The sequence below is a fragment of the Chiloscyllium punctatum genome, chromosome 45, assembly GCF_047496795.1.
Source record: "Chiloscyllium punctatum isolate Juve2018m chromosome 45, sChiPun1.3, whole genome shotgun sequence".
Lineage (NCBI taxonomy): Eukaryota > Metazoa > Chordata > Chondrichthyes > Orectolobiformes > Hemiscylliidae > Chiloscyllium > Chiloscyllium punctatum.
The window spans coordinates 27,415,490-27,438,868 of NC_092783.1; the positions used below are offsets into that span (position 1 = coordinate 27,415,490).

At 49.9% G+C, this 23,379-nt stretch overlaps 1 protein-coding gene across 5 annotated transcripts in view; it reads left to right on the forward strand.

The window, feature by feature from the left end:
• LOC140467247 (DENN domain-containing protein 2D-like) overlaps window positions 1–23,379 on the forward strand; it is an 89,196-nt gene that overhangs the window by 56,430 nt on the left and 9,387 nt on the right. For all 5 annotated transcript variants that reach the window (XM_072563483.1, XM_072563484.1, XM_072563485.1 and 2 more), the window contains 5 exons: window positions 5,446–5,515; window positions 7,836–7,913; window positions 12,604–12,744; window positions 18,685–18,833; window positions 22,123–22,300. In XM_072563483.1, the coding sequence (XP_072419584.1) occupies window positions 5,446–5,515; window positions 7,836–7,913; window positions 12,604–12,744; window positions 18,685–18,833; window positions 22,123–22,300 (616 nt within the window). The remainder of the gene's footprint in view (window positions 1–5,445; window positions 5,516–7,835; window positions 7,914–12,603; window positions 12,745–18,684; window positions 18,834–22,122; window positions 22,301–23,379) is intronic.

Genomic DNA, 23,379 nt, shown 5'->3' on the forward strand with positions numbered 1-23,379 from the left:
CTATGCACCTGAGCAACCCAGTGACACTGGCCCTTCTGTCATTTAGATTAGATTACTTACAGTGTGGAAACAGGCCCTTCGGCCCAACAAGTCCACACCGACCCGCCGAAGCGCAACCCACCCATACCCCTAACCTAACACTACGGGCAATTTAGCATGGCCAATTCACCTAACCTGCACATCTTTGGACTGTGGGAGGAAACCAGAGCACCCGGGGAGAACGTGCAAACTCCACACAGTCTGTCGCCTGAGGCGGGAATTGAACCTGGGTCTCTGGCGCTGTGAGGCAGCAGTGCTAACCACTGTGCCACCCTATAGGCCTTCTCCTACCATGGTCTTGTATGATCACTGCGGAGTAAAGCCCCTCCCTCATTATTACAGTGGATGTGGAAATCCTTGCTGGGATCTGGCAGCCCAAGCCCAGGGACCGATGTAAGTCGAGTTTTAAGCTGACTATTCCTCCTCCCTGTTCTGGCCCCCAGGTTACAGGTTCCAAGGTGGGCTTGCCTCCTTTAGTCTCTGGATTGGTTCAGCCAATTTTGTGAACTCTGGTATAAAGTTTCTGCTGTAGTTGAATAGCCCCGTGACCTTTCTGACCCCCCCCCGACAGTGACAGGTCGTGGCATCAGTTGGATTGCTGCCTTGTGGTCATTGGGCATTTCCCTGGGGTATGAGGTGTCCCAGGTAGAAGTCTGGTCTTTTGCCAAATTGTACCTTTGTGGGGCTGACCTTTTAACCCTACGGTTGCCAATGCTTGAAATACTAGCCCTAAAGCTCCCTGGTGTCCGACCTGGACTCTGAGGCAATTAGGATATCACCTACATATTGGAGGGTAGTGCTACCCTCTGGTAAATCTACTGTCTTTCGGATGTTGCTCCTCACCCTGTGGGGAAAAACAGTGGGGCTGTTGTGGAAGGAGAGTCCACATGTATTGTCTGCCCCTTACTGCGAAAGCAAATTCGTTCTGGGACTCGGGGTGTAACGGAATAGACCAGAAGCCATTGGCTATGTCTAAAACAGTACAAACCTTATGTTCAGGGGCCATGCCATTTAAAATGGTGGCTACAATGGGATGCAATTTGGGGCTGACCTTATTTAGTCCTGTATAATCAATGGTCAGCCTGTAGCTCCCATCAGGCATTATTACTGGCCAGGTTGGGGAATTAAATGGTACTTGTGGTTTCTCTCAGGATTCCCTGTTTCACTCGTCCTTTCATTATCTTGTTCTGCTTGGGGTTTTATTGGGTATTGCTGGTGGGGCTTGCACTCCAGTCCAGGAACCCTTATGGGGTCTATGTTAACTAGACCTGTATCTAACATTGTTTCTGCCCATGTTCAGGGGATGGAGGTGCAGATGGCTCCAAATCTCTCCCCACCCCCTTTTCGAGTTTCCAGTCCCGACTGGGGACAGTTGCCACTTTAATAATTTCAAGGTGTCTTGTAAGTTTCCCAATCTGTCTTCCGACCGTCCTGTCTGGGCCAAATCAATTTCCCTTTTGCACAATTGATTAGAGCATTATATTCGTTCATGAGGCCATTGCCCAATATGGTGCCCTCGTTATTTTTGGCATACATAGAATCTCATGGGGATGTGTATGTTTATTTCTAAGAGGCTAGTTTTGCTGAGGTAAGCTGGTGTTTTATCCTCTCCTACCCCAGTTAAATGCATCATTTAGTTTGTGTGGGGTAAGGGTAGGTTTGTGATGGATACAGCAGCTGCTGTGTCCACTGGCATCTCTCATTTCCTCCCTCCTATTACTGTGGATATGTAAATTCTCCCCCCTCCTTTTACCCTCATGGGGGCAGCTGGTTGTCAGCTCTGCTGACCTCTGGACTCCTGCGGTTCCTCAGTATTCCAGGTAGTGTTTAGGGGTACCCCATGTTTTTCCCAGCACGCTGCTTCTGTGTCCTGTTCTTTTGCAGTGGCTGTTATTTTACATTATTCCCTGGTCTATCTCCTGCTCATGGGACCTGACACTGTCCCTGCCGGCCACAGCTGTGGTAAGATTGCTCTATTCTACTCCCCTCCATTCCGATAGATCTTTTCTTTACTGCGGGAGCTTCTGCATCCTGCATCCCACTAGCCCACTTGACTAGGTCGTCATAATCCTGGGACACTATTCCTCCCATTTTCAGGATGGCTTGGTGGGCACGAGAGAGCCCATCTTTTAAAAGCTTGGATGGATGCCTGATCCCCCTGATCTGGGTTTGCTTGCCCTGAGCATTCCTGATAGGCCCTAAATAATCATTCCCCTTTAAGTTGCTTCCTGGTCATGATCCTGCCCCAGTCTGTGGGAGCATTTCCTAGCACCTTCGGGATTCCCTCTAAAGTCAGTGAAGGGGACCTGCTGGGCATCTCTCTGCTGTGACAGTGACAGCAAGTTTCCACCATCCTCCCCTAAAGTCTTCAGCTGCTGTGGCATCGGGTCTGCCAACTACCTGCCTGCACTTGTCTGCTGGGCAAGCTGCCTGGACCAGCTGGTGTATGCCCCTCAGGTGTAGTTGATGCCCTACCCATACCCTATCCAGCTCTTCCCAAAACCTGGTCTTTGCACTCCAGGACTGTAATGTACCCAGGGAGGCCATAATCTGCTGCCTGTCCCCTGGGGTGAAGGGTTTATAATTCACTTTAGGCTGAGACCCTGTGCCTCCTCTGGTAACGGGCGCCAAGTGATACTCTGCACAGTTTGTCCAACAGAGGGAGCAGTTGGCTTCTGGACAGTTTCCGAGGAGGGGAGACGGTCCATTTCTCTCTCCCTCCCTCTCTCCCTCCCCCTCCCCCCTCTCTCTCCTCTCCCTCCCTCTGTACCTCCTCCTTCCCCCCTCTCTCCTCTCCCTCCCCCTCCCCCCCTCTCCTCTCCCTCCCTCTGTCCCTCCCCCTTCCTCCCTCTCTCTCCCTCCCTCTCTCCCTCCCTCTCTCTCTCTCCCCCTCCGCCCCCCCCCCCCCCGCCCCCCCCCCCCAAGATGAATTTGACATTTTTTATTCTGCCCTCCAGTTCTCTAACTTGCTCCTGGTCCTTTCTCCACCTACTGGAGGCACTCACTTGTTCAGTTAGGCCAGGTAATTGGTGTACTAACATTACCCAATCTTTTTAATTTTATTCCATTTTCTGCTTCTATATCCACTCTGTTTTGCTAATGTCTGGGATGGGTCCCAACCCCCCTCGCCTTGTGCTTCTCAATAAGGGGACCTGCAGTATCCCCCTTTGAACTCTGACCTGCCATTTAACAGATTGTGTACTCCGGATACCACGCCAATGATACTGTCCCAGCACAGTCCATACGGCCATAGCAGCCTCCTAGAAAGATGTGCTGTCTGCTGGTGGGACCTCGCTACCCTCCTGGCCACCTCTACTAGTTGGTACCAACCGGTTGGCTTGGATTGGAATGTTGGCTCGATGGCGTGTGCTCTCTACAGGGACTCCTCTACCCTCCCGGCCACCACTACTGACCAAACGATAGGCCCAGAACTTACCTTTAGCCTGGTGTGCTCTCTACCGGTGGGACTCTACGCTCCTGGCCCCTGCCACTATTCAAGCTCTGTCGTTTTACTATGGGCTGACAGGGTATCATGGTTACTCAACCTCCACGCTCCCCATCTTGGTAACGTGCGCTCCACTGAGGTTTAGCTCTTGGTCAGTGATCAGCTCCTCCTCTTCACATTGGAAGTTACAAGTACAGATAGCACCTAACATTTAACCTGAACTCTGCGTTGTTTACCCTTAGAGTCCAATGTTACCTGACTTTGTCACTTGTGCTTCACAGCTCCTCGTGCCCTTGGTATCTCAATTCCCACTTCAAATCCCAATCTTCACATGGGGGGGGGGGGGGGTCTACCCATCTTAATAACCGGTCTAGGGCAGGGCTTTTGAGACCGGCAGTACCTTTGTCCTCTGGCTGTTTCGGCACAAGCAGCAGATTCTTACAGCGGTTAGTACAGTTAAACGTTTTCTCCACAGACATGCACTTATAAACGAGTTAACTCCGTACTGTAGCAAATCAGACTTTACAATCAATATGGCTTTTAAACTGTATCCTTGGCCTGGTCTGACTCTTCCTGTGTGCAGGTACAAATTGGTTCTTAACCTGGCTCCCTGATCATGGTCTTTGATCAGGGCACCTGTAATAAGATCCCTGCTCACTGCGCCAACTGTTGTGGGGAGACTTGCCAGCCTCTGAGTCAGAATCGGGGTTCAATGACAGTCTATTATATAAGGAAATACTGGAGGTCCGGGGAGAGAGAGACATGAACAGCACAGTGGACAGCTGCGAGTCTTCTCTCGACCCTGAGCACGTCAAACTTTTACACCTCGAGGTCAGTGATGGGATTATTGTCTTTGTAATATGGTTTGTTTATGGCAATCCTTGCAGAATCGTTGACAGTTTCGATACAGTCTTTGTCAGTTCCAATGAAGCCTTTGTTAATTTTCACTTGGTCATTGTCAGTTTCAGTGTAGACATTGTCAGTTTCAATGCTGCATGGAAGTCCATTACGGAAGTAATGAGTGCTAAATGCTCTTCCTGAGAAGGACAATTACTGCAGCCCTGGCTGTTAGCACTTTGTTTTGAGTCTGTATCAAGCTGTTAACACTTCTATTAAAAGTGTTGGCTGGACCCAGACACTTCAGCGAGCAGTGTTCATTACTCAAATGTATTCTCTCCCCCAACTACCTTAAACTAATCAGGTAGGTTGTGGGTGCATTGTGCTGCCATTTGGTGGCCCCAGGCAGCGTCTGTATCTGCTCTGCTCTTTCTCTCTATATCGTGATCGGGCGGCCATCTTATATGCCAAGTTGGCCTGTTGATGGCTCAGCGGCCATCTTGTGTGTCTGTGTGCCTAGTGTCACCCTGCCCCGTTCCATTTCCCTCTTCAAAACTTTTGTTTTTGAAGATTATAGCCATTCAATGAAGGAATGTATTAATGATTTTAACAGATTATATAAAACATTGATGAAATTTAATTTGGGAACTCCTGGGTCGGTATTTATATTATTGGATCATAAGATTATAAGACATAGGAAGTTGGCTGTTCAGCACATTGAACCCGCTTTACCATTCAGTGAGATCATGGCTGGTCTGATAATCCACAACACCATGTTCCTGCCTTTTACCCATATCTTTGTAAGGCCCTCCAGCCCCCTTGGAGATAGCTGTTCCCATCTCATACTGGTCTGCTGAGCATCTCGCTTTTAACCATTTCTCCATTGGCTCTTGTGCTGTCATCTGACTGGGTGCTAAGCTCTGGAATTCTCTTGCTAAACTGCTCCATTGTTTGCCTTAGAACCTACCTGTTTGACCAAGCATGTACTCATCCGAGCTAATGTCCACTTCTGTGATCAAACATCATATTTTGTTGAGGATTATCATGTGACACTCTCTGTACATTAATACATCATTGTGAGTCCATCCTCATTCCTGGACAAAATGTTCTTCCTTTTTTTCCAGTGAAACCTTCTCCTTTGTCCTGACTAACATTCATGGCAGCAGGAAGTTTGGATATTGCCGACGGCTCTTGGTAAGGTCCAGTTCAGATTTGCTCCCTTCTCTCTCCACCTCCCAGCTCCCTCTCCCTGGCCAAGGCTGATGGTATTTACAATGTTTCTCATTGGGCTTCAAAAGGCAGGGTGTTTGAAGCATCTTGGGATATCTTCATCAATATCCTTACATAGATAAGGTTCTGTCTAAACTAGTTAAATGATGACCATGTTGATTGTCAGAATAACTCATTGACAAATGTTTTTTTTTTGGGAAGCAAACTGCCAATCTTACCTAGTCTGGCCTACATGTGACTCCAGACCCACAGCTACGTGGTTGACTCTTAATTACCCAATGGGCAATAAATACTGCCCTGGCCAGTGACACCCTCATCCCATGAATGAATGAGTTTTTAAACTACAAAGCCATGGTCTGAATGTTGGGAATGTCGACTCCAATCCAGGATTTTCCCGACTCCAGACCAGGCTGGCTGCGTGGGACGGTTGGTCATGTGGTCTTGAAGATCTAGACCCCCTCCAAAGGGTCTGTTGATTTGAGATTGGTCAAAAGAATCCCTAGAGGTATGGTCTTTAAAAAGCAAAGTTCCCGGTTTAATAAATTAAGGCAGCCTGGCACAGATTTGTCCAGCAACACGGAGGTTAAAGGCTTCTGTGTTCCGTGAGAAATGGTGCAATGACATTCAAAAATTACACATTATGTGTTTTTTTAAATGTTAGTACAGCCTTCATTACAAGAAAAGACCAATCGCATATAATAAGGTGTCATGATTTACAGCAGGTTAATCCAATGATATTCACTGGGAAAGGTAATTTACATGGATAACCATCCCATGTGAGCATACAAGGTTAGTTTGAATACCAAATCACTGTCTTATGATTCATATGATGAAAAATCCATCGTTCTCTCTTATCTCTAAATACAACCAACTTAGCAAAGCATCGGTTTAAATTCACACAGCCAAATCATTACTTACAGCCATTCTGTTGTGTTATTTTAAATTAAAAATCTACAGATGCTGGTTGCTTCTGACAACAGCCTAAATTCAAATTTTAGATCCTCAGGCTCATCCAGGGCATTGGTTTACCCAACTCTTAAAGGAACCCAGCTCTTAAAACAGTGGCGCTTCTTCCACACACTGCAGCACTGAGAGCTGACAGCTGAGACATGAAGTGCTTGCAGTGGGCTTCCTGGTGCAGGGCGAAAGAAACTCCTCCATCCAATAGGAAATTGTACTGGACTGTGTGGATAATCATCCTCCCATATATTTAAGATGTAGTTCTTCAGGTGGATTGTAAAATTGTATCCAAATTTAAAATAAATTGTCATGTTTTATAGCTAACATTAATTATCATACATTCTATGATATCTTTCTAATTACTATAATATAATTGGGAGTTAAATCATACAGTAAATATAATGAAGAATGAAAAGTGTTGTGGTCTCAGATTTAATCCTCAAGAGCCTTTAAAAGCATTGCAGAATTCTGAGATTAAATGTGATGATATTTGCTAGCCTGTGGGTAAAATTTACCTTGAGATAATTCTGCAAGTTTTGAGACATCAAACGGAGAGGAGATTTCATTATTAGGACACAGTTAATCGCTGGTTATCCTGACTGACCTCACTGTGATTTGAAACTTCTCTGATTGGATAGGTAAGGCTGACAGTAGGATTAACTGGAGAGGTTTACACTGCTGTGGGGTGAAGGATGTAAGGTTACTGGAATCATTAACACTGCCCCTCTGACGGTGCGGCGCTCCCTCGGCACTGCCCCTCTGACGGTGCGGCGCTCCCTCGGCACTGCCCCTCTGACGGTGCGGCGCTCCCTCGGCACTGCCCCTCTGACGGTGCGGCGCTCCCTCGGCACTGCCCCTCTGACGGTGCGGCGCTCCCTCGGCACTGCCCCTCTGACGGTGCGGCGCTCCCTCGGCACTGCCCCTCTGACGGTGCGGCGCTCCCTCGGCACTGCCCCTCTGACGGTGCGGCGCTCCCTCGGCACTGCCCCTCTGACGGTGCGGCGCTCCCTCGGCACTGCCCCTCTGACGGTGCGATGGTGTTCCATCAAGAATAACCAGGGAGAGGAGAACCAGCATGAGATGGCCCTGTCCCTAGTCATGGCTGCACTAATGATTCTGGAAGTCCAGGGTGGTTAGTCTTCTGGGGGGAGACCATAGTATTAGTTGATTTGGCCCAGTTGCTCAGTTTGTGTTGGTGCTGCCCTGGTTACTGTGTATGAGGGACCAGATCAGTTAGAGGTGAGGCAAGGTTCACCTGGGGGGATGAACGGGCCACGCTGCAGGTTGTGACCCTGGTTAACTTTGTGCCTCTCCTTGTTTACAGCCACGTGGAGGTGGGCCAAGACTCCCAGAGGTTTTCTGCATCATCAGCTGCCTGGGCTGTTTCGGTCTGTTCTCAAAGGTATGCAACTTCAACCTGCTTGGCATGAACCCACTCTGGACCAGGATTCTGTGGAGTCTGGGTGGCTCTATAAAAGGGCAGGTTGGAGTCTGGAAGTGAAGGCCCCATCCCCATTGTTAGTGGATCCGACTCTATCCTACAGGAAACTGGAGAGAACACAAATCTAGCGGGGGTTGGGGGATCTGCCGGGCGTTTGAACTTGGTGTCGGGTTTTAACAGATCCCAAGTTCACTGCTCCACAAGTTTAAGCTGCCGTGTTGAAGCCGCAGATTCCTGGTGATGCGTGTTTTCTCTGGGGGCTTGTTAGAAAATCTGTGCCGCTTTATAAAATAAGCATTTTAAACCCTGAAGCTGTCCTTCCAATACAGTGGTGGCAATTTGCACAGGAGAGAGAGTGAATATTGGCTGTTGTCGAGGAAGGGAGTGTTTGTTGACAGCTAAAAAATGTGTTGCTGGTAAAGCGCAGCAGGTCAGGCAGCGTCCAAGGAGCAGGAGAATCGATGTTTTGGGCGTAAGCCCGAAACGTCGATTCTCCTGCTCCTTGGATGCTGCCTGACCTGCTGCGCTTTTCCAGCAGCACATGTTTCAGCTCGGATCTCCAGAATCTGCAGTCCTCACTTTCTCCTAGAGTTTGTTGACACCCTACCTCAGCGACGTTCCTTAATTTGGGATATCCAGGTGGGAGAGGGGACAGTTTCCCAGGCTGACTGAGTGAAGAATGTTGAGCAAAGGCAGGAAGCAGACTTCTGTCCAAAAATAGTGGTGAGTGGAACTACCCCTCAGCACAGGGGACCCGGGTTCGATTCCAGCCTCGGGAGTCTGTGGAGTTTCCTCCCACAGTCCAAAGATGTGCAGGTTAGGTGGATTGGCCATGCTAAATAGCTCATAGTGTTCAGCGATGTACCAGATAAATGAATTAGCCATAGGAAATACAGGGATCGGGTAGAGAGCTGGGACTGGGTGGGATGCTGTTCGGAGGGTCAAGTGCAGGCTCAGTGGGCGAAATGACCTGCTTCCACAGTGTTAGGATTCTTGGATTGATTTTAGTACCCGACATCTCCTTCAAAGAAAAGATACTGGCGAAGAAATCACCTGACCATCAACAAACAAGAACCAGTCTGAACTAAAATGAACATTTTCATCAAAAGCCTGAAACCAGTCAGGGGTGAAGAAATGCAGATCTCCAGTTTGATTGAGATCTTTTTGCGAAGTTAAATGTTAGTAAATGAAAGGTATTACGCTAAGCCCACAGGAGCACATGAATGAAGTGTGCTTCAAGGAACTAATGTCAAAGCAGCAAGGAAGGTGGATCTATAACTAGAATAAAGAGGATTCTCTCTGCTCTCTATCTCTCAATTCCTCTGTTTCTCTTTCTTTCTCTGTCTCTATTTTTCTTGCTTGTTGTTTCTTTCACTCGCCCTCTCTGTTTTTCTCTCTCTCTCTCAGTCCATTTCTCTCTCTCTCTCTCTCTCCTCTCCCTGTTTCTCTCTCTCCCTCCGTCTCTCTCCCTCCCTGTTTCCCTCTCTTTCTCTCTCCCTCCCAGTTTTTCTCCCTCCCTGTTTCCCTCTCTTTCTCTCTCCCTCCCAGTTTTTCTCCCTCCCTATTTCCCTCTCTTTCTCTCTCCCTCCCAGTTTTTCTCCCTCCCTGTTTCCCTCTGTCTCTCTCTCTCTCTCCCTGTTTCTCTCCCTCTCCTCCTCACTATTTTTCTCTCTCTCCCTCCCTGTTTCTTTCTCTCTCTCCCTCCCTCCGCTCCTCACTTCCCATTTCACTCTTCCTCCCTGCCTTCCTGTTTCTCTGTCCCCTTCTCTGCCCTCTCCCTAACCCCCCCATCGCCCTCCCCTCCCCCCCATCGCCCTCCCCTCCCCCCCCATCGTCCCCTCCTCCCCCCCATCGCCCTCTCCCACCCCCCCAATGCGCCCTCTCTCCCTCCTCCCCCTCCATCGCCCTCTATCTTCTTCCCCCTCCTGCCCCCTCACTCCCCCTCCTGCCCTCTCTCGCTCCCACCCTCCCTTGACCCCCCTCCCATCTGTCCTCACCCTCTCACACCTGCCTGCCTTCACTCCCTCGCTCCCACCCTCTCTGCATTCAATGCATTCTGTCTCTCTCACGTTTTATCTGTTTCTCTCCCTTTTGTTCTTTCTTTCTCTCATGCTCTCTATCCTTCCTGAGGGAGCAGAGAGAAAGCTCAGTGACAGAACAAGTTGGAAAGACACCTGAGAACTGAAAGTATTCTGCAATATTCACAGCGTCGCTGCTCCATATGTTCCTAACCAACCATGATGTAGGGTTTACAAACAAATATTTCAGAACACCCTGAGGACTTTAAAGTGTGTTTCCAAAATTTTCTTGGAGTGAATGTTGTCCCTTTATTTACTGTGTGTGTGTTTGTGTGTGTGTGTCTGTGCCTGTGTCTGTGTGCATGCGCGCACCTGTGTGTGTCTGTACATGTGCACATGTGTGTGTGTCTGTGCCTGTGTGTGCGTGCGTGTGTCTGTACATGTGTGCGTGCCTGTGTGTGTGCGTGTGTCTGTACGTGTGCGTGTGTCTGTACATGTGCACGTGTGTGTGCGTGTCCGTGTGCGTGTGTGTGTAGATGTGCACGTGTGTGTGTGCGTGCCTGTGTGTGCGTGTCTGTACATGTGCGCGTGTGTGTATGTGTCTGTGTGCGTGTGTCTGTACATGTGCACGTGTGTGTGTGTGCGCGCCTGTACATGTGCACGTGTGTGCGCACGCGTGTCTGTGTGCATGTGTCTGTACATGCACACGTGTGTGTGTCTGTGTGCGTGCCTGTGTGTGCGTGTGTCTGTACATGTGCACGTGTGTGTGTGTGTGTCTGTGTGCGTGCCTGTGTGTGCGTGTGTCTGTACATGTGCGCGTGTGTGTATGTGTCTGTGTGTGCGTGTGTCTGTACATGTGCACGTGTGTGTGCCTGTGTGTCTGTGTGTGTGTCTGTACATGTGCACGTGTGTGCGTGTCTGTGTCTGTACATGCACAAGTGTGTGTGTCTGTGTCTGTGCGTGCCTGTGTGTGCATGTGTCTGTACATGTGCACGTGTGTGAGTGCGTGTGTCTGTACATGTGCACGTGTGTGTCTGTGTCTGTGTGCGTGCCTGTGTGTGCGTGTGTCTGTACGTGTGCACACGTGTGTGTGTGTGTGCCTGTGTGTCTGTGTCTGTGTGCGTGTGTGTGCGCATGTCTGTGTGTGTGCGTGTGTCTGTACATGTGCACGTGTGTGTGCGTGCCTGTGTGTCTGTGTGTGTGCGTGTGTCTGTACATGTGCACGTGTGTGTGCGTGCCTGTGTGTCTGTGCCTGTGTCTGTGTACGAGCACGCGCCTGTGTGTGTGTATGTATCTGTACATGTGCACGTGTGTGTGTCTGTACATGTGCACGTGTGTGTGTCTGTGTGCGTGTGTCTGTACATGTGCACGTGTGTGTGCCTCTGTGTCTGTGTGCGTGTCTGTACATGTGCACGTGTGTGTGTGTCTGTACATGTGAACGTGTGTGTCTGTGCGCGTACGTGTGTGTGCGTGTCTGTGTCTGTGTGCGTGCCTGTGTGTGTGCGTGTGTCTGTACATGTGCACGTGTGTGTGTGCGTGCCTGTGTGAGTGTGTGTCTGTACATGTGCACGTGTGTGTGTCTGTGTATGTGCACGTGTGTCTGTCTGTGTGTGCGTGTGTCTGTACATGTGCGCACATGTGTGTGTCTGTGTCTGTGTGCGTGCCTGTGTGTGTGTGTGTGCGTGCCTGTGTGTCTGTGTCTGTGTGTGCGTGCGTGTATCTGTACATGTGCACGTGTGTGTGAGTGCCTGTGTCTGTGTACGTGCACGCGCCTGTGTGTGTGCATGTGTCTGTACATGTGCACGTGTGTGTGCCTCTGTGTGTGCGTGTATCTGTACGTGTGTGCGTGCCTGTGTGTCTGTGTCTGTATGCGTGCCTGTGTGTGTGCATGTGTCTGTACATGTGCACGTGTGTGTGTGTGTGTGCCTGTGTGTCTGTCTGTGCGTGTGTGTGTGTGTGCGTGTGTCTGTACATGTGCACGTGTGTGTGTGTGTTTCATATTGTACTTTGATTCCTTGAACCTTGAGAAAAATAATAAAATTTCTTTTCCTTTCACTTAAGAAAATCTTGTAATTAGCTCCTTGGTTTTTCTGTGAACTGGAAGCATAGAGACTGGGAACAGAAGGAGGCCATTCAGCCTTGGGAGCCTGTTCCACCATTCAAAACAATCACAACCAATCCTGCACCTCAATGCCTTTGCAGTTTTATTGATCACTTTCAGTAGATCTGTATTTCAGTTTTTATTCACTTGTGGGCCATGGACATTGCTGGCTGGGCTAATGTTTACTGCTCGTCCTTCATTACCCTGGAGAAGGGGGTGCTGAGCTGCAGTCCGTGAGGTGGGGATGCAAGGGGGAGGTGGGGGTGGGGTAGGGGGGTTTGCGAGGGGGGAGGTGGGGGTGGGGTAGGGGGGATGTGAGGGGGCGGTGCTGGGAAGCTATAGAAGACCATACGGAAACCATTCTCCAAACTCTGGTTGTCCGTGTCAGCCCCTGAGAGCTGGGTGAACATGTTTGTTTTTGGGGACTGGGGGTTCCAGTTTGTTGGTTGCTGTTGGGAGCGGCCTCAGTCTTGGTGCCGTGGTTTCTTAGCCAGCTTGCTCACCGTGCCTGGGTTTTCTCGTCTCTCCGTAGATCCTGGATGAGGTTGAGAAGAGGAGGCAGATCTCCATGGCAATGATTTACCCCTTCATGCAGGGGCTGCGGGAAGCAGCATTTCCAGCTCCAGGCAAAACTGTCTCCATCAAAAGCTTCATCCCCGAGTCAGGAACCGAGGTAGGTGTTCGAACCACCATGATTGATGTGACCCAGAACATGGGCGTCACTGGCTGGGCCAGCATCCATTGCCCGTTCCTAGTTGCCCCTTGAGATGCTGGTGAGCTGCCTTAAACCGTGTGCTGTGGGTTGACCCACAATGCCATTAGGGAGGGAATTCCAGGATTTTGACCCAACAACATTTAAGGAACACGATATATTTCCAAGTCAGGGTGATGAGTGGCTTGGAGGGAAACTTGCAGGCAGTGCTGTTTCCATGTATCTGCTGCCTTGGCCTTCCAGATTGAGGTGGTCATGGGTTTGGACGGTGCTATGGAAGGGATCTTGGGCATCTTTTAGATAGTGGCAACAGTGTATACTGAGCATCGATGGTGGAGGGAGTGGATGCTCATGGATATGGTACCAATCGAGTGGCTGCTTTGTCCTGAATGATGTCAAGTTTCTTGAGCGTTGTTGGAGCTGCCCCCATCCAGGCTGGTGGGGAGTATTCCATCCCACTCCTGACTCGTGCCTTGTAGATGGTGGATAGACTTTGGGGACCAACACCATTGAATGTCAAGGAGGCGATGGTTATTGCTTATGGGAGATGATTTATGTGATGTGTTGGCTGGATGTTGTCCAGGTCTTGCTGCACTTAAACATGAGCTGCTTCAGTGTCTGAGGAGTCACAAACAGAACTGAACACTTTGACCAGAAAGGTAACACTGCAAATTTTAGTTATACATGGAGTTTGAAAGTTATACAGCACAGAAAGAAATCCTTGAGTCCAACTCATCCACATTGACCAGATATCTGAAACTGATCTGATCCCATTATTTGGTCCAGATCCCTCTAACCCCTCCCTATTCATATCGCCTTGTTGTGGAGATGCTGGTAATGGCAAGAAACCTGCTGGACCATAACCTGGTGTCATGTGATACCTGGGAAGGACGAGGGAAAACCCAAAGGCATTTTCTACCCTCACGTGAGGAATAAGAGAATGATCAGAGTGAGGGTAGGGCCGATCAGGGATAGTGGAGGGAACTTTTGCCTGGAGTCTGAGGAGGTAGGGGAGGCCCTCAATGAGATTTTTGCTTCAGTATTCAGGAGAGAGAGGGACCTTGTTGATAGTGAGAACACAGTGGACTGGGTTAATAGGATTGAACAGATTGATATGAAGAAAGTGGATGGGCTGGAAATTCTGGGAAGTATCAAGGTAGACAAGTCCCCAGGGCCAGACCAGATATATCCAAGGTTACTACGGGAAGCCAGGAATGAGATGCTGTGCCTCTGGTGATGATCTTTGCATCCTCATTCTCCACGGGAGTAGTACTGGATGATTAGAGGGAGGTGAATGTTGTTCCACTGTTCAAGAAAGGAATAGGGAAATCCCTGGGAATTACAGACCTATTAGTCTTACATCTGTGGTAAGCAAGGTACTAGAAAGGATTCTGAGAGATAGGATTAATGACTATTTGGAAAAACATAGTTTGATTAGCGATAGTCAGCATGGCTTTGTGAGGGGTAGGTCATGCCTCACAAACCTTATAGAGTTCTTTGAGGATGTGACGAGACACGTTGATGAAGGTCGAGCAGTGGATGTGGTGTATATGGATTTCAGTAAGGCATTTGATAAGGTTCCCCACAGTTAGGAGATATGGGATACAAGGAAATGTGGCTGTCTGGATACAGAATTGGCTGGCCAAAAGAAGATAGCGAATGGTAGTGGATGGAAAGTATTCTGCCTGGCAGTCGGTGACCATGGTGTCCCGCAGAGATCTGTTCTTGAGTCTCTGCTGTTTGTAGTTTTTATAAGTGACTTGGATGAAGAAATGGAAGGCTGGGTTGGTAAGTTTGCTGATGACACAAAGGTCGGTGGTGTTTGTAGATAGTGTCGAGGGCTGTTGCTGGCTACAACAAGACATTGACAGGATACAGAGCTGGGCTGGGAAGTGGCAGATGGAGTTCAACCTGGACAAATGTGAAGCGATTCATTTTGGAAGGTCGAATTTGAATGCTGAATACAGGGTTAAAGACAGGATTCTTGGCAGTGTAGAGGAACAGTGGGATCTTGGAGTCCATGTGGGTTTCCTCCGGGTGCTCCGGTTTCCTCCCACAGTCCAAAGATGTGCAGGTTAGGTGAATTGGCCACGCTAAATTGCCCGTAGTGTTAGGTAAGGGGTAAATGTAGGGGTATGGGTGGTTTGCGCTTCGGCGGGTCGGTGTGGACTTGTTGGGCCGAAGGGCCTGTTTCCACACTGTAATGTAATCTAAAAAAAATGTACGTCGATCCCTGAAAGCTCCCACCCAAGTTGATAGGATAGTTAAGAAGGCGTATTGTGCTTTGGCTTTCATTAACTGGGATCGAGTTTAACAGCTGCGAGATTTTGCTGCAGCTCTATAAAACCCTGGTTAAACCACACTTGGAATATTGTGTCCAGTTCTGGTCACCTCTATACAGGAAGGATGTAGATGCTTTAGAGAGGGTGCAGAGGAGATTTACCATGATGCTGCCTGGATTGAAGGGCATGTCTTATGAAGAGATGTTGAGTGAGCTTGGGCCTTTCACACTGGAGAGAAGGAAGAAGAGAGGTGTCTTGATGGAGGTGTACAAGGTAATGAAGGGCCTAGATAGAGGAGATAGCCAGAGACTTTTCCCCAGGGCAGAAGTGGCTGTCAGCAGGGGTTCTAATTTTAAGGTGATTGGAGGAATGTTAAAGGGGAGATGTCAGAGATAGGTTCTTTACACAGAGAGTGGTGGGTGTGTGGAATGCACTGCCAGCGGTGGTAGTAGAGTCAGAGACATTAGGGGCATTTAAACGACTGCTTGACAGGCACATGGATGGCAGTAAGTTAAGGGGTGTGTAGGTTAGGTAAAGATAAATGTTCGGCACAACAAAAGGCCTGTACTGTGCTGTACTGATCTATGTTCTCCCCATTAAATGTTGTATTTGTACCAGTCTCCACCATCCCCTCTGCCAGCTTGTTCCATACACACACCACCCTCTGCATGAAAACATTGCCCCTTAGTTCCCTTTTAAATTCTTTCACCTTAAACCTATGCCCTCCAGTCTTTGACTTGACTATTCACCCTATCCATGCCCCTCATGATTTTATAAACCTCAATAAGGTCACCCCTCAACCTCCAACACTCCAGGCAAAATAGTTCCAGCATATTTGGCCTCTCCCAAAAGCTCAAACCTTCCAACTCGACCACATCCTTGTAAATCGTTTCTGAACCCTTTTTGAACAGGATCTTTCCTTTAGCATGGAGACCAGAATCTAGCGCAGTATTCTAAAAATGCCTTAGCCAATGTCCCATACAGCCACACCATGACCTCCCAACTCCTAATCGCGATATTCTGACCAGTGAAGGCAAGTGTGCCGAATGCGCCTTCATTATCCTTTCTACCTACTTCCAAGGAATAGGCTCCTGCACCCTCAGATCTCTTTGCTCAGCAACACTCCCCAGGACTCAACCATTAACTGTGTAAGTCCTGTCTTGCTTTCTTAACAAAATGCAACACTTCACATTTAGAGTCATAGAATCATAGAGATGTACAGCACAGAAACCAACCCTTCGGTCCAACTCGTCCATGTTGGTCAGATATCCTAACCTAATCTAGTCCCATTTGCCAGCACTTGGCATGTATACCTCCAACCACTTTCCTATTCATACAACCAGCCAAATACCTTTTAAATGCTGTAATTGTACCAGCCTCCACCACTTCCTTCTGCAGCTCAATCCATACATGCACCACCTTTTGGGTTACAAATTGTCCCTTAGGTCCTTTTTAAATCTTTCCCCTCTCACCTTGAACCTATGCCCTCTTGTTTTGGATTCCCTCACCTTGGAGAAAAGACTTTGTCTTTTTATCCGATTCATGCCCGTCATGATTTTATAAACCTCTATAAGGTTACCCCTCAGCCTCCAACGCTCCAGGGAACACAGCCCCAGCCTATTCCACCTCTCTGTATAGCTCAAACCCTCCAACCCAGAAGGATGTAAATATGTTTCACAGCATCCATCCCATTAAGTGTATAAGTCCTGCCCTGATTTGCTTTTCCAAAATGCAGCACCATGCGTTTATCTAAATTAAACTCCATCTGTAGCCCATTGGCCTGTCTGATCAAGGTTCCATTGTAATCTGAGGTGACCTTCTTCACTGTCCACTACACCTCCAATTTTGGTGTCATCTGCAGATTACTAACTGTACCTCTTACATTCACCTCCAAATCATTTTTATAAATGATGAACTACATTGGACCCAGCACCGATCCTTGTAGCACGCCTCTGATCACAGGCATTCAGTCTGAAAACCACAACCACCACCCTCGATGTCTGCCCTCCAAGCCAATTTTATAACCAGTCAGCTTCCCTGGATTCCATGTGATCTCGCTGAGGTGATGGCCCTGATGGTATTAAACTGGGCTATCGATCCGGAGACCCAGCTAATGTTCTGGGACCCAGGTTCAAATCCTGCCACAACAGATGGTGGAATTTGAAGTCAATAAAAATCTGGAACCAAGGATCGAATGATGACCATGAATCCATTCTCAATTGTCAGGAAAAACCCATTTTGTTCACTAATGCCCTTTAGGGAAGGAAACTGCCACCCTTACCTGGTCTGGGCTATATGTGACTCCAGACCCACAGCAATGTGCTTAACTCTTAGCTGCCCTGTGGGCAATTAGGGATGGGCAATAAATGCTGACCCAGCCAGCAATACCCCCATCCCATGAATGAATTAAAACAAAATGGTGTTGAAATTAAAACAAAATGCAGAACCTTTGAAAATGCCTTCCTGGAGTCCCAATCTACCGCTCTGCCTTCAGCAATCCTCTTTGTCACTTCTTCAAAAAAAATTCAGGTTTGTGAGACCTGATTTCCCCCACACAAAGCCATGTTGACTATCTCTAATCAGTCCTTGTCTTTCCAAATACATGTGTATCCTTTTCCTCAGAACCTCTGCAACAACTTGCCCATTGTCGCTGTCAGGCTCATCAGTCTATAGTTCCCTGGCTTTTCCTTACCACCTTCCTTAGCCAACCTCCAATCTTCTGGCACCTCACCCAGAGCTCTTGATAATACAGATATCTCCGAGTGAGGCCCATCAATCACTTCCCTAGCTTCCCACTAAGTTCTGGGATACACCTGATCAGCTCCTGGGGATTTATCCACTTTGTCCAGCATCACCACCACTGTGACAAGGCTCCCATGTCCTTCTCCTCAGTAAATACTGACGTGAAATATTTGTTTGGTATCACCCCCATCTCCTATGATTCCACACACAGACACACACAGATCTTAGAGTCATGAATCCCTATGGTGTGGAAGCAAGCCATTCGGTCCATCCCCCTACCCTATCCCTTAACCCTGCATTTCCCATGGCCAACTCCCCTAACCTGCAAGTGTTAGACTGTGGGAGAAAACTGGAGTACCTGGAGGAAACCCACGCAGACACTGGGAGAACATTCAAACCCAACAACAGACAGTCTCCCGAGGCTGGAATCGAACCTGGGTCCCTTTAATCTTGTTGTAATTCAAATTCAAATCTCCTGACTTGCTGTTGAACTGGACCTTGGTTTTTCACACAGTCAGTCTCCCTAACCTGATCTAACCTAGACTCTAAATAATGACTCCCTCATGGAGACCTGTGAGTTCTTGCTTTGCTTAATGAGTGGCTCTGCTGCGGACTGGAATAGACTTATGCTGGTGTTTAATGCTTTTCCAAAATCTGCTTTGTCAGCATTGCAAATGTTAGGGAAAATTCCGCACACAGAACAACAACATACACGTCATTTGTGGGTGCAACTGAGATTGCAGGTAGGCCCAGTGTGTTAATGAGATCGGTTTGAAGGGGTAATGAAGCTGTGAACGATGAGACTCTGCTGATTGGTGAACCCAGCAGTAACTGAGGACGAGAGACTGCGAGTCATTCAGGTTTTTGTTCCCCGCAGATCATCAACCTGACCCGACCCTCTGACTCCCGCCTTGAACATGTCAACTTCTCCTCGCTCTTCAATAACTTATCGGAGGAAAACGTCATCGCAGTTTTTGCCTCATTGTTGCTGGAGAGACGAGTAATATTCCTGGCTGAGGAGCTCAGGTACGTGATAGGGACATCCTGCAACAAAGACGGTTGGGGTGTGGGGGGGGGTCGGTGAGGGATGTAAATGCACTGGGGGGAGAAGGAGATGAAATGTTTGCTTCCTCAGGGCTGCCTTGTATGGGGTATTTGATACGCAATGTTGTATTTACAAGACCCTGACCTTGGTACTGATTTCCCCCCCTCCCCCAGCTCTGAGGTTCTTCCCCCGCCCCCCCCCCCCCCCCCCAGCTCTGAGCTTTCACACCCCCCCCCCCCAGCTCTGAACTTCTCCCCCCACCCAGCTTTGATATTCTCCCCCCCCCCCACCCAGCTTTGATATTCCCCCCCCCACAGGCTTTGATATTCCCCCCCCACAGGCTTTGATATTCCCCCCCCCCCAGCTTTGATATTCTTCCCCCCCCCCCCAGCTTTGATATTCTTCCCCCCGCCCCAGCTTTGATATTCTTCCCCCCCCCCCAGCTTTGATATTCTTCCCCCCCCGAGCTTTGATATTTCCCCACCCCCAGTTTTGATATTCCCCCCCAGCTCTGAGCTTCACCCCCATCCCCCCCAGCTCTGAGCTTCACCCCCCCTCCCCCCCAGCTCTGAGCTTCCCTCCCCTCCCCCCCAGCTCTGAGCTTCCCTCCCCTCCCCCCCAGCTCTGAGCTTCACCCCCCCCCTCCTCCCCAGCTCTGAGCTTCATCCCCCTCACCCAGCTCTGTGCTCACGCCCCCCAGCTCTGAGCTTCCCCCTCCCACCCCACCTAGCTCTGACCTTCTCCCCCCTCACCCAGCTCTGAGCTCGCCCCTCCCCCCTCAGCTCTGAGCTTCCCCCCCTCCCACCCCCCCCCAGCTCTGATCTTACCCCCCTCCCACCCCCCCCCAGCTCTGATCTTACCCCCCTCCCACCCCCCCCAGCTCTGAGCTTACCCCCCTCCCACCCCCCCCAGCTCTGAGCTTACCCCCCTCCCACCCCCCCCAGCTCTGAGCTTACCCCCCTCCCACCCCCCCCAGCTCTGAGCTTACCCCCCTCCCACCCCCCCAGCTCTGAGCTTACCCCCCTCCCACCCCCCCCAGCTCTGAGCTTACCCCCCTCCCACCCCCCCCAGCTCTGAGCTTACCCCCCTCCCACCCCCCCCAGCTCTGAGCTTACCCCCCTCCCACCCCCCCCAGCTCTGAGCTTACCCCCCTCCCACCCCCCCCCCAGCTCTGAGCTTACCCCCCCTCCCACCCCCCCAGCTCTGATCTTACCCCCCTCCCACCCCCCAGCTCTGATCTTACCCCCCTCCCACCCCCCCCAGCTCTGATCTTACCCCCCTCCCACCCCCCCCAGCTCTGATCTTACCCCCCTCCCACCCCCCCCAGCTCTGAGCTTACCCCCCTCCCACCCCCCCCCAGCTCTGAGCTTACCCCCCTCCCACCCCCCCCAGCTCTGAGCTTACCCCCCTCCCACCCCCCCCCAGCTCTGAGCTTACCCCCCTCCCACCCCCCCCAGCTCTGAGCTTACCCCCCTCCCACCCCCCCCAGCTCTGAGCTTACCCCCCCCGCTCTGAGCTTACCCCCCTCCCACCCCCCCCCAGCTCTGAGCTTACCCCCCTCCCACCCCCCCCAGCTCTGAACTTCCCCCCCCTCCCACCCCCCCCAGCTCTGAGCTTACCCCCCCTCCCACACCCCCCCAGCTCTGAACTTCCCCCCCCACTCCCACCCCCCCCAGCTCTGAACTTCCCCCCCCTCCCACCCCCCCCAGCTCTGAGCTTACCCCCCCTCCCACCCCCCCCAGCTCTGAGCTTCTTCCCCCCCCTCCCACCCACCCCCAGCTCTGAGCTTCTCTTCCCCCCTCCCCCACTAGCTCTGAGCTTCCCACACCCCCAAGCTCTGAGCTATCCCCCCCACCAAGCTCTGAGCCTCAGCCTCCCAACCCTGGAACAAGTTGGCTCTCAGTCGCTGGAACTGCCTCCAAGTAAATCATGGTGTGGCCTTCTTCAAAGGCAAACAGTGAATAGAAACAGCACAATCCCTGGAAAGCCAACAGCACATCCCAAATTCACGGTCCCTGCGATATCCTGTCCAGGTTGGAGCAGAGCCAAATGGACACAGATTGCCCTCAGGAACCAGATGCCAGAATGCTGCTGAACACTATCAAACATCAACATGAACACCTCTACTCTGACACGTTGTGTGGAGGAAGCTTTACTCTGTAACTGACCTCATGCAGCAGCTAGTATGGGTTTGTTTGGGGACAGTGTGGAGAGAACTTTCCTTTCAGTTTGAAAGAGTCGAGAGAGCATTTTACTCTGTATCTCGCCCTGTGTTGTCCATGCCCTGAGAGTGTTTGATGGGGACAGTATCGAGGCAGGTTTACTCTGTTTAAAAGAATAGAGGAATCCTTACTCAGTATCTAGCCCAGTGCTGGCCCTGTCCTAGGAGTATTTGATGGGGACAGTTTTACTCTGTATCTAACTCTGAGCTGTAGCTGTCCTCTGAGTGTTCAGTGGGTACAATCTAGAAAGAATTTGACTCTGTATCGAGCCCTGTGCTGTCCCTGTCCTGGGAGTGTTTGATGGGGACAGTGTCAAGGGAACTTTACTTTCAGTATAAAGGTTAGAGGGAGATTTAATCTGAATCTAATGCCATGCTGTCCATCCCCTCAGAGTGTTTGATGGGGACAGTATTGAGTGGGCTTTACTTTCGGTTTAAACGAGTAGAGGTATCAGACACCATGCTGTCTGGGTCCTCGGTGTGCTTCATACAGACAGTGTTATCCAAGCTTTCACTTAAAAGAGTAAAGGGAGCTTTACTCTGTATCTACCCCCATGCTGTCCCTGTCCTGGGAGTGTTTGATGGGGGACACTGTAGAGGGAGCTCTACTCTGTATCTACCCCCATGCTGTCCCTGTCCTGGGAGTGTTTGATGGGGACACTGTAGAGGGAGCTCTACTCTGTATCTAACCCCGTGCTGTCCCTGTCCTGGGAGTGTTTGATAGGGGACACTGTAGAGGGAGCTTTACTCTGTATCTACCCCCATACTGTCCCTGTCCTGGGAGTGTTTGATGGGGACAGTGTAGAGGATGCTTTAGTCTGTATCTAACTCAATACTGTACCTGCACTAGTCCCTTTTGTGACCTGTTTCTTGTGTGTTGGTCTGTTTAAAGCTGCTTTCTATTGCTGTCGTGAGTTTAAAAGTTTGCTTTCACAAACAGTCCACTCAATCTGTTTTATCATCCGCCCGTGGAGAGCTGTCTTCCAGTTGGTTTAATGTTTGCTTTGATGACTCTAACGGTGGGATATTGCTACCTCCTTCCCTTTCAGCATCCTGTCTCAGTGTATCCATGCTGTAGCTGCCCTTCTGTACCCATTCACTTGGCAGCACACCTACATCCCAGTGCTGCCCAAGGTCATGCTCGACACTGTGTGCTCTCCAACCCCCTTCGTCGTGGGAATACAGAGACAATTTCGGGAAGAGCTGAACGAACTGCCCATTGAAGAGGTAAGAGCAAGCTATGGGTACCCACTCTGTGCCTCCCAAAGATAGAAAATAACATCTCTATAAAAAACCCCAAAAGGTATTCAGCTCTGCCCCTGGGTAAACTTTCTCAGCCCCAGTACTCTCCTCTCAATACCCTGCTGTCCCCCTTTCTCCCAATAAGTATCTAATTCTGTTTTGAACACCTTGACTGAATCTGCCTCTCGCACTGTCAGATCTTTCTGCCAATGAGAACAGCTTTTTGCCATCTGTTCTGTCCAGATTCCTCATGATTCTGAACATCGCGATCAAACTCTGTGACCTTCTCTTCTCGAGGGTCAGCAGGTCGTTTTCCAAGCTGAGTCACACACCAGGAGTTCCTTATCTGAGGAAGTGTTTGCCAGTTATTTCCACTCGCACACTCGTCTCTCACTCGCTCTTTCTGTTTTTCTCTCTCTCTCTCTCTTTCGTTCTGTCTCTCTTTGTTCTCTCTCTCATTCTGTCTCTCGTTCTCTCTCTGTCTCTTGTTTTCCCTCCCTCTGGTCCCTCCCTCTCTCTCTCCCTCCTCCTCCCTCTCATTCTCTCTCTCTCTCTCTCTTTAAACTCTTTGCATCCTTCCTTCAGTGTAATGATGCTCAGAATTGGACACAATATTCCTGTGAACTCCTAACCAGTGTTTATGAGGAATGTTGCTCAGTGTCTTTTCCTTTATACAGTGTCCTTGTGAGTATAAAGACCAGGGTTCCCTACACCTTTCTGATCTTATTAAACTGTATTGCTCCTTTCAGTGATCTGTGTATGTCTAGCCCAGATCTCCCCATTGCCATTACCCCAGTTAGAGACATGGTGAAAGGTAGGAAGACAGTTTATGCCCCTTGTATGATATGGTTTGTAATGGGGAGCACACTCAACCAGCCCTGAGGGGACACTGAGCCACCTTCCCAGCCTCCTGCCCCCACCAGGATGGAGTGGAGAGTGGGAAGTGCTGGATGAATTCCCTCCCTGAATTCCTCACCGTTGCACAGCTGATATTAACCCATCAACAGGCAAACGGGGGCTCTCGAGGCAATGCAGTTGTCTGGGCTGAGTGGAAGGTGTGGGAC